The sequence below is a fragment of the Somniosus microcephalus genome, chromosome 7, assembly GCF_052327205.1.
Source record: "Somniosus microcephalus isolate GS21.2 chromosome 7, FLI_Smic_1.0, whole genome shotgun sequence".
Taxonomy (NCBI): domain Eukaryota; kingdom Metazoa; phylum Chordata; class Chondrichthyes; order Squaliformes; family Somniosidae; genus Somniosus; species Somniosus microcephalus.
Window position 1 is genome coordinate 77936790 of NC_140993.1, and position 11426 is coordinate 77948215.

General features: G+C 44.5%; 1 protein-coding gene across 5 annotated transcripts in view; it reads right to left on the bottom strand.

Moving 5' to 3' along the window:
* Positions 1-11426, bottom strand: part of esrp1 (epithelial splicing regulatory protein 1) — a 97542-nt gene that overhangs the window by 36217 nt on the left and 49899 nt on the right. For all 5 annotated transcript variants that reach the window (XM_085992645.1, XM_085992643.1, XM_085992644.1 and 2 more), the window contains one exon: positions 845-1019. In XM_085992645.1, the coding sequence (XP_085848771.1) occupies positions 845-1019 (175 nt within the window). The remainder of the gene's footprint in view (positions 1-844; positions 1020-11426) is intronic.

Genomic DNA, 11426 nt, shown 5'->3' on the forward strand with positions numbered 1-11426 from the left:
AATAACGGTGAGCACCATTAGCCTCACCATTATTCCGACAGCAAATTATGGCCCAATGTATCATGCTCCTCTCGGTCAGATTTTCCCACCAATTCCACAAGCACTTACCAACTAAACAAAAGCTATTTAGAGAAGTTAACAAAGAGGGAAAGAAAAGAATAAAGCATATTAAAGCTATTCATTTTTCTTGTTTTTGAGACTGTAGCCATGATATGATTTCCTCTTCAAAGAGGTTCTTGTGTAAATGTTGCTAGATAAGTGCTAGGTGGGCTATTTAAAAAGGAAAAAAAAACTTGCATTTATCTAGCACCTTTCATGACCTCAGGACGTCCCAAAGTGCTTTACAACAAATGAAGTACTTTTGAAGTGTCATCACTGTTGTAATGTATGAAACACGGCAGCCAATTCGCACACAGCGAGCTCCCACAAACAGCAATGAAATAAATGTCCAGGTCATCTGGCCAGGTCACCAGGAAAACTCCCATGCTCTTCTGAGTAGTGCTGTGGGATCTTTTACATCCACCGAGGGGGCAGAAGGGGCCTTGGTTTAACATCTCATTCAGAGGACGGCACTCCCTCAGTACTGTACTGAAGTGCCAGCCTAGATTACGCGCTCAAGTCTCTTGAGTGTGGCTTGAACCCATGTACTGCTGACTCAGAGGTGAGAGCGCTACCACTGAGCCAAACCGACAACTAATATGAATAGATTGTGACATCGAAGAAGCATATTTTACTTCTTTGTAGTCTCTCAATAGGCATCCAACAGCACACAATTAAATGACCAGTATTAATTTGACATCATACCCTTTGTTAGTACCACAAACTTCTCGATGCAAATTCTCACCTTGGGTAGTATGCGGAATAGTTCATGTAGAACTGGGCACCAGCTGGGTAGTACGCTGTTGAAGGCTGGAGAGCCCGGGGACTGAGGAACACAGGTTGCTGATAGAGAGCTGCAGTTTCGGCTGAAATAACGGTTGCCTGTGTTGGAAACGTACTGTACGTCGAAGGCGATAAGCCTAGAAAGGAAAACAAAGAAATCATAATATCTGCTCATGTATAGAGAGGTGTACTGTGAAAGTATCCAAGTTCTAGGAGATCTCCTTGTCCGGAATATGTATTTATCTAACCTTTTTAAGTATCGAAGGAGCAATTTTTTTGTGTTTTCCAATTTTCTCCCTTGGAGGCAGTAACTCATGCCGGTAGGGTCTATAAACAGCAACAACCTCTGGTACTTTGCCTAAGTGGCTATTCTTTATGCACGAACCCAGATTTAAAATTCTCATCCGCGTGTTCAAATCCCTCCATGGTTTCACCCCTCCCTATCTCTGTAACCACCTCCAGCCCTACAATCCTCCGAGATCTCTATGTCCCTCCGATTCTGGCCCCTTGTACATCCTTGATTTCCTTCACCCCACCATTGGCGGCCATGCCTTCAGCTGTCTAGGCCCTAAGCTCTGGAAATCCTTCTCTAAACCTCTGCCTTTTCTAACTTTCTCTCTCTCATCCTTTAAGACGCTCCTTAAAACCTACCACTACCAAGCTTTTGGTCACCTGTCCCAATATCCTCATGTGGCTCGGTGTCAAATTTTGTCTGGTAACGTTCCTGTGAAGCCCCTTGGGACATTTTACTACATTAAAGGTTCTATATAAATGAAAATTGTTGTTGTTGTGTATGTAATAGGTATGTTACTTTAAACCTATGGCCAGGGCAGCACTACTTTGTAGGGCGTAGTGATACCGTAGTACCACTCCTGGCCATAGGGGTATAAATAGTACTGTGGGTACTGATCTCCCCTCAGTTTCCCGCCTGTTGGTATTAAGTAAAGACCTACGTTGAATCTTCCAAGCTGTCTCGTCATTATTGCATTAAGTATAGACACATACTTTATAGTTGTTGTTGTTTTAGATGGTGGATGTGCTCTTGGAGAGCCAGCATGGGTTCGACAGGCCGAATGGTTACAGCACAGAAGGAAGCCATTCTATGATTCTATGTAGATGGCCTATTTGGCCAAAGGAGATATCATAGCTGAGCCCAATCCTGTTGTCATAGGACATCCCTCACCTGCGCATAAGGAGATCACTGGAAGGCAATCAGAAGAAGGACATCTGGGAAGCATTTCTCTTCCCTAACTAAGGGGCACTGAGGCTGCTCTGGTGGTGAATTGGTAACTGAGCAAAGGCTGAGGAGTGAATCTAAAATCGTCCGGATTTAAGTGACTCAGTGCAACAATAGACGGATCTGTTACCCCGAGAAAAAAAAGCTTTCAACTGTTTTAGTTACTTTGAATACACTATGGTTAATAAAACTTTTGTCCTGTAGATTGCTTACATTTTTATCTTTTAAAGAGCCCATTTTATTCTTACAATAATCGCAGAATAAGTGAAGCTAATTTCTGTGGTTCTGCATATCTTTGTAATTCTGTTTTCTACCACTCTGTCTTACAAACTTTCAGGTTTGAAGAATTTTCTGTATATTTTGAAAACCTTAATACATGTTTAGCACTCAGAGTTACACTTTAGTGGTCACGAGTGAGTGAGCAAATACAAACAGCTAAACTCAAAGCTCTATATCAATCATTTTCAGGGATACAGTGCCCAATCCAGTGAAACTTGGTGTTCTAGGCTTTCTGTTGCTTCATGAAGGCAACACATTTAAGTACTTGTTTAACAGTTCCTAGATACACCATATGCCAAAATTATGTAAAGCCGATAAACCCTCTGGAGATGGTCATGTCGTTCTGCATCACATCCAAAAGTAAACATCATATTGAGACAGTTCACAATTTTGTGAGAATTAAGTCACAGAATTTAGGTTCTATCTCTTCAGAATTTTGTTATCAACATTACCACATCACAAGCAGTGGCAGAAGACAACAAGGCCTAGAAATTCAGTATAGCCATGTTTGGGGCGCTACAGCATGGCGTTCGCTAACTTTTGCGCCCAGCGCAACTTAGCGCCACCTTCGCCGATATTCAGTTGCATTGCCCCAAGAGGTTGCTGCTGCGCTAAAGCAGGCGATGCACGACTATCATTAGGCACTAAGCTGGCGATCCAGGGCGCAAACACCGAAGGCGGGCGCAGCGCAGGTGCAGCGAGTTGCTCATTGAAGGCAGACAGTCAGGCACCGGTCAGCTCTTAAAGGGGGAGGGTGAAATTGTTTGGCTGGCACGCCCTGCACACTGCAGCCCTGAACCAAGGCCTGACCATTGCTAATTCATCAGTTCTACGCCCAGGACCATGGAGAAGGCTGCTATTCTTCCAAATCCCATTGCACGCTCTTGCTGCTTGTCCAGGGTCATGGGGAAGGAGATGTACTGACGTCTCCTTCTGAAAAGGGCATTGGTCACCTGGCAGATGCAGCAATGTACCGCGAACTGGGAGATGTTGGCAATGTCCCCAGTAGCGGATTGGAAGGAGCCAGTGGCATAGAAGTTGAGAGCCACCGTCACCTTCACTGCCACCGACAGACGTCCTGCTCCTCAGCTGTGGCTGCAGATCTCTGCGAAGCAGGTGGCAGATCTCAGTGACCACCTCCCTTCTGAATCGCAGCCTCCGAACACACTGCTCCTCAGACATGTTCAGATATGAGAACTGCTGGCGGTATACCCTGGGTGGGTAAGGGCTCCTTTGCCAACACCTGTTGGCCCTTCTCCATCTGGCCATGACTGGCACTCTCTCACGGCGTCTCTGAGCCCCTTGAATGCAATGCAGTAAGCCAACGTCTCCACCCATTGCAGCCCCCATTATATGTATCGACTCAAGGCTATGGCACTGAAAGTTAAATCCAAATGCAAAGCTCTGGCCTGAAGCCACAAGTACCTGTGCGAGCGCTGAGTCAAAGCAGAAAGCTCTCTGCCTTTGTCTCTCTCCAAATATCTCTCTCTCACAAAGGAGGAGTGGAACAAAATGGCTGCCATTTGTACTGCAGGAGGAGTCCCCTTTAATTAGCGTCCCCCACGCCCCGCAGCGACTGGGAACCGTTCCCCTCTATCAGTCGCGGGGGGCGCCAGACGCACAATAGGCCAGCGCCACTGAATTTCCGGTTCGGGGCGCACAAAGGGCGTTGCACCATGAAATGATGTCAGGATCTGCGCGCGCAGAGGTTTTGCGCTGCCGCTAAATCCTAACTGAATTTCACGAGAGGCGCAGATCGCGCCGCACCAGGGCGCTAGCCGCTTAGCGCCCCAGTTCTCCTCCTCCTAAGGCGCTAGCGGCTGGCGCAAACAACTGAATTTCTAGGCCCAAGTGTTTTGTAGTGAATGAGGAGGTCAAAGGTCAGGCATGTACCTTAACAGAGTGAATTATATTGGGTGGTATATCGTTATAAAACTAGACGGAAGCCTTTTCCAAAAAGGCATAATTGTTTGTTGCATAAGACTGTTGCTTCCCATAAACAATGGGGGGACAAGTATGTTGGAGGAGTTGGGATGTTCATTGGTAGGAAAAATGAAGTTCAGGGTAGATGTTATTGGGGTAGCTTGAGGGTTAACATTGGGCATTCTAGAATGCTAGAAGTGAGGGGCGAGGCTACGAAGGAATTTAAACACAAGATGAGAATTTTAAATTTGAAGCTTTGGGGGAGCAGGAAACAATGCTTCATCTGACTCACTGTGATCAATGGTATGGGTGATCCATTAGTATTATTTGAATTTTGATGTTGCTCTGAAGACATCTGCACATTTTGATAGAACATACCAAACTCCTTTTTTTATAAATCTTAAACTGTTTAAAGAAACAGGTTCCCCGCTGATGACCAGAATAGGCTACAAGTTTTTAAAAAATGGATTGTTGAGATTTTAAAAGCTCTTTCCCTTTGTTTTTCAGTGAGAGAGAATATCTATTTTAATCATTGTGACAAGTGATTGTATGCACACTACTCCTCTCTAAAACTTTCAGATCCATATTATAAAAAGTTGGTTTGCAGAGAATTTTGCTATCACTTATTTTGACTGGATTATGCAATGCAATTGCACAGGATGGTTTATTTACAATCTTTCAAGATTAGTGGAATTTATTTACATATTGTGGAAAAGATGGTATCAGTAAATTCATGGAAACTGAGCACACAATGAATCAGCAGATTTTTTATTCTATAGTAAATCCAATGTTCTCCCCACCTCTGAAGCTGGGATATGGTTCCACAGGTTCTTGATTTGTGAGCCTAGTCAGTAAGTGTCAACAGGCTTTCCCTTCATGGGCATCACAACCAAACCCAAACCTGACCTCACCCGATGCCCATTTCCAGTTGATTTCCACCCTACCACCACAGGGCTGCAGTGGCTAACTGTACATCTTTACTGTTGCCCCATTTGTGATCAACTAACTCAGCATAGACCAGGGATCAAACATGGGATCATCCTGGTCTATGTGGCTCATGGGCATATTGATCCACTAAGCCATTAGGGCAGCTTTGGGTGGTATTAGTTGTTACGTTTTCTGTTTTTCACCAATACACCAGATACGTGGAATTTCTAAAATGCTTGTTGACGTTAACAACGACAATTTGCATTTAAATAGCACATGCAGAAAACATCCCAAAGTACTTCACAGGGAAGTGAGAAGTATTGGGTGCTATGCAAAAGAAGGAGAGATTAGGAGGTGTGACCAAAGGCTGGGTTTTAAGGAGGGTCTTAAGGAGGACAGAGAAGTAGAGAAGCAGAGGGGTATACGGAGGAAATTGTAGCACGTGGGGCCAAGGCAGCTGAAGATGCAGCCTCCAATTGTACGGCGAAGAGTGGGGAAATGTAAAAGATGCTGAAGTCAGAGGAATGGAGAGTTTGAGGCTGCAAGAGATTACAGAGTAAGAGAGCAGCGAGACCATGGAGGGATTTAAACACAAGGATGAGAATTTTAAATTTGAGACACTGGAAAACAGGGAGCCAATGTATGTACGTGATGAATAAGCAGGATTTGGTGCACAATAGGATATGGCCAGCAGAGTTTTGAATGAACTGAAGTTTATAAAAGGTGGAGGATGAGAGGTCAGCGAGTAATTGGAGGAATCGAGTCTGGAGGTGGCAAAGGCATGTAAGAGAGTTTCAGCAGCAGATTGGCTGAGGTAGGGTAGGAGGCGGGCAACGTTATGAAAGTAGATGTAGGCAATCTTTTTGATTGAGGGGGCGTGGGGCAGAAGCTCAGTTTGAGATTGATCAGAACGCCAACATTGCGAACAGTCTAGTTCAGCTTGAGACAATGGCCAGTGAGGGGGAGTTACAAGCAAGAGATCCCACCTCAGGCACAAAGCCAGTAGTAAAGTTATGGAGTTTGTGATGGCGACCAAAGACAATGGTCTTCACAATGCTTAGCTGGTGAAAGTTATGGCTCATCCAAATCTGGATGATGTCAGAAAAACAGTCTAAAAGCAGAGGCGGTGGAGGGGTCTAGACAGTTGGTGCAGATAATGTCACCAAGAGGAAGAACGTTGATGAGGGAGAGGAGTGGGCCAAGGATGGTTCCTTGGAAATTCCGAAGGCAATGCTACAGGATTGGGAATGGAAGTCATTGCTAGAAATATTTTGATTGGATAGCAAGAGCAGAACGAAGCGAGGACAATCCACCGAGCTGGAAAATGGAGTAGAGGTATTGGAGGAGGACGGTGTGATCAACGGTGTCGTAAGATGCAGACAAGTCAAGGATGACATGAAGGCTCAATGCACTATGGTCATAGTCACAGAGAATGTGGTTTGTGACTTTGGTTGGGGTCGTTTCTTCTGTGGGAGGGTCGGAAACCTGATTGAAGGGGTTCAAACTAGTTAACAAAAATTTGTTAGAATAACATCCTTTCCTAATCACCAACTAGTTTTAATCTAGTTGGTTTAGAAACCATCAATCTCATGTAAACAGAGCAAGAGATTTCTTTAACAGTGGTAATTTCATGGATTGAGTTTAATTGCTGAAATCACGTACGCGAGATTCCTGAACCGTCCTGCAATGCGGAGAACAGTGAGGGATACTGTCTTACCCACACTTCCCAATTGCACCAACCTCCACAACAAAACACAGAGAGAATTCACGTTATTTCATGAACAGCTACACAGCCTAACCCTCACCACATTGGTCATTGCCTCAGAAAATTACCCTCGTTTCAAACGGGGAATTGCAAAAGCCCAATAAGAAATAAAAGGAAGATGTAAAAGTAAAAAGTTATAGGCCTCCCATGGGATTAAGACATTGGTGTCTGTAAACTTAAATTATGTCTAGTTAATTTGAAAGTTATACTTTAATATAGTTGTTAAAAATCTCAAAGAAAACTTAAAGCTTAGGAAAATAAAAGATTCCATTTAAGTAGAATAGCAATTTTTGTATGAGACTGCTGAATAAAAGTAATCAAGACAATGATCGAGGAGTGGTTTGTTACAATAAGATCCTCAGTGTGATTTTATATTCACCATCGAGCTCTGGCAGTACGGTGCGAATAGCAATTTTTTAGTATTTTAAGTTTGCATATTTTAAGAACATTCATTTGTACTTCTGGCATGTTGCTACTCTAATGGTCCCATTTCAGTACTCAGTGCTGGAGAGTTATAGTCAGTTGCAGCGGAGGCAAGTCTACCATCATTTTATCCTATATTTCCCATCTAACCATCTAAAAACAATAAAATAAGTAAGGAACTAGTACCAGTAAAAGGACAAAGGTATTAAACCTGCTTTTTTACCCTGTCTGGCTAAATTTGGTGATGTAACACCATTTTTATACCATGATGAAGACTTTTAGTCTTAAAAGCAGTACCTAGAAATTGTGTGGTTCAGTTGGTTAGAGCCCTGTCCTTACACCTCTGGGACCTGGATTCAAATCCAGCACAAACTAGTGCGATAAATATCCCATGTGAAATGAGTTTGGGTGGTTTCAACATAATCTTAGTAGGTCCGAAACACAAAACAACCTGTATGCGGATTATACTGTACTTATGCTAAACTGTATGTCAAAAGTGAAGAGAAAATGCTACATTCTCCATCTCTGTCATATTGATGAGTACTAAAAAATGTTAAATAAAAATTAGCAGCAGCCTGGAACCCTTACAACAGCTGCAAAATATTACTACTCCTGCCCCTCAGAATGCAGAAAAAAATGATCTAGGTGTTTGCCACCAAACAAAAAAGTGGGCTCTGCCCTTTTACGATGGTAATTTATAGGTTCTAGGCCCAATGATTAAGGAGCAATTATGCATTATTGCGATAATAGATGGGTGTGTGCATTACCTTGTCAGTTTAATTATACTACGTTTAAATATAATTAACTCCTCTTCAGGGCAAGCAGGATTTTCCAACAAAACTTGTTCTTAAAGGTGTACTATCCTCTAATGAAAGAATGTTGCAAGGTCGTTAGTATACTATGTGAAGGAGAGCACAATGGTGCAATTAGTGCTGAGATAGGCTGGATATAAAAACCATAAGAAATAGGAGCAGTAGGCGGCTATTTGGCCCCTCGAGCCTGCTCCGCCATTTAATGAGATCATGGCTGATCTGATCTTGGGCTCAGCTCCAATTCCCCGCCCGCTCCCCATAACCCATCACTCCCTTATTGTTCAAAAATCTGTCTATCTCCACCTTAAATATATTCAACTAGCTGGGGAGCCCCGCGTTGCGAGGGCAATTTTGGGGCGTTTGGTCTCCCTGCCCGTGTGTCCCCCTCTCCCTGTCATGTCCTCTCCCTGTCCTATCCCTCCCTCCCCTCCTCTCCCTCCCCTCCTCTCCTCCTCTCCTCCTCTCCCTCCCTCCCCTCTCCCTGCCTAGCGCCTGAGGTCCGGAGCCGAGGTCCCCCGCGTATCGCGCGGCTGATGGACGGCCGCTGTGGGCGGCGCATGCGCGGTCAGTGCGGGCGGCGCGAGCCCCCCGCGATTTCCCGAGGCTCGCCCCCCCCCCGCGATTTCACGAGGCTCTCCCCCCCCCCCGCGATTTCCCGAGGCTCTCCCCTCCGCGATTTCCCGAGGCTCTCCCCCCCCCCCCCCGCAATTTCCCGAGGCTCTCCCCCCCCCCGCGATTTCCCGAGGCTCTCCCCCCCCCCCCCGCGATTTCCCGAGGCTCTCCCCCCCCCCCCCATTAAATTGTTATTTAATTCCCTAACACATCATTAAAATATTTACCTTAGTTCCCTAACACACAAAGTGTGGGGGAAAAAAATTGTGAAAAATCAAGATGGCGTCCACTCACCTCGGTTCAGAAGGATAAGGCCCGCCCACACACGCACCGATTGGTCGACCGGTCAGGTCACCGAAGCGTAGGATTGGTCAATCGTCGAGTCATTCGACACTCAACTGTAGGAAGGAACCCGCCGTCCGATTGGTGGACCTCGACGTCATACGGTCGCTAATGAGATGCTAATGAGCGGAACGCTGAACGTTTTTGGGATACCGCGGGCGGGATTTTTGCCCAGCCGAAACGTAAATATGCCTATGACCGGTCCGGAATCGCAAGCTTTCTTTTGAGGCGGCGCGCGCGTCGGTACGCTCTGTAACTTTCAAACGTATAGAGAACGGACGGACAGACAGACATCGGGACAGACATCAGGACAGACAGACAGAAGAGCTCTTTTATATATATAGATGACCCAGCCTCCACAGCTCTCTGGGGCAGAGAATTCCACAGATTTACGACCCTCCGAGAGAAGAAATTCCTCCTCATTTCAGTTTTAAATGGGCAACCCCTTATTCTGAAACTATGCCCCCTAGTTCTAGTTTCCCCCATGAGGGGAAACATCTTCTCTGCATCTACCCTGTCAAGCCCCCTCAGTATCTTATATGCTTCAATAAGATCACCTCTCATTCTTCTAAACTCCAATGAGTATAGGCCCAACCTGCTCAACCTTTCTTCATAAGTCAATCCCTTCATCTCAGGAATCAACCTCGTGAACCTTCTCTGAACTGCCTCCAATGCAAGTATATCCCTCCTTAAATAAGGAGACCAAAACTGTACCCAGTACTCCAGGTGTGGTCTCACCAATACCCTGTACAGTTGCAGCAGGACTTCCCTGCTTTTATACTCCAACCCCCTTGCAATAAAGGCCAACATTCCATTTGCCTTCCTGATTACTTGCTGTACCTGCATGCTAACTTTTTGTGTTTCATGCACAAGGAACCCCAGGTCCCTCTGTAATTTTCATTTAAATAATAATTTGCTTTTTTATTTTTCTTACCTCACACTTTCCCATATTATACTCCATCTGCCAAATGTTTGCCCACTCACTTAGCCTGTCTATATCCCTTTGCAGATTCTGTGTCCTCTTCACAACTTGCTTTCCCACCTATCTTTGTATCATTAGCAAATTTGGCTACATTACACTCGGTCCCTTCATCCAAGTCATTAATATAGATTGTAAACAGTTGAGGCCCCAGCACTGATCCCTGTGGCACCCCACTAGTTACCATTTGCCAACCGGAAAATGACCCATTTATCCCGACTCTCTTTTTTCTGTTAGTTAGCCAATCCTCTATCCATGCTAATATATTACCCCAACCCCGTGAGCTCTTATCTTGTGCAGTAACCTTTTATGTGGCACCTTATCGAATGCCTTCTGGAAATCCAAATACACATCCACTGGTTCCCCTTTATCCACCCTGCTCGTTACATCCTCAAAGAACTCCAGCAAATTAGTCAAACATGATTTCCTTTTCATAAAACCATGTTGACTCTGCTTGACTGTATTATGATTTTCTATATGTCCTGCTACTGCTTCCTTGATAATGGACTCCAGCATTTTCCCAATGACAGGCGTTAGGCTAACTAGTCTATAGTTTCCTGCTTTTTGTCCCCCTCCCTTCTTAAATAGGGGGATTACATTTGCGGTTTTACAATCCACTGGGACCTCTCCAGAATCCAGGGAATTTTGGTATATTACAATCAATGCATCTACTATCTCTGCAGCCACTTCTTTTAAGACCCTAGGATGCAGGCCATCAGGTCCAGGGGACTTGTCCACCTTTATAGTCCCAGTATTTCACCAAGTACTTTTTCTTTCGTGATAGTGATTGTTTTAAGTTCCCCCCCTCCCTATAGCCCCTTGACTATGTATTATTGGGATGGTTTTAGTGTCTACCGCGAAGACTGATACAAAATATTTGTTCAAAGTCTCTGCCATTTCCCTGTTCCCCATTATTAATTCCCCAGTCTCATCCTCTAGGGGACCAACATTTACTTTAGCTACTCTCTTCCTTTTTATATACCTGTAGAAGCTCTTACTATCTATTTTTATATTTCTTGCCAGTTTACTCTCATAATCCATCTTCTCTCTCTATTTTTTTTTAGTCGTCCTTTGCTGGTTTTTAAAAATTTCCCAATCCTCTGGCCTCCCACTAATCTTGGCAACATTGTATGCCTTTGTTTTCAATTTGATACCATCATTTACTTCCTTAGTTAGCCACAGATGGTTCTCCCTTCACTTAAAGTCTTTCCTTCTCTCTGGAATATATTTTTGTTGAGAGTTATG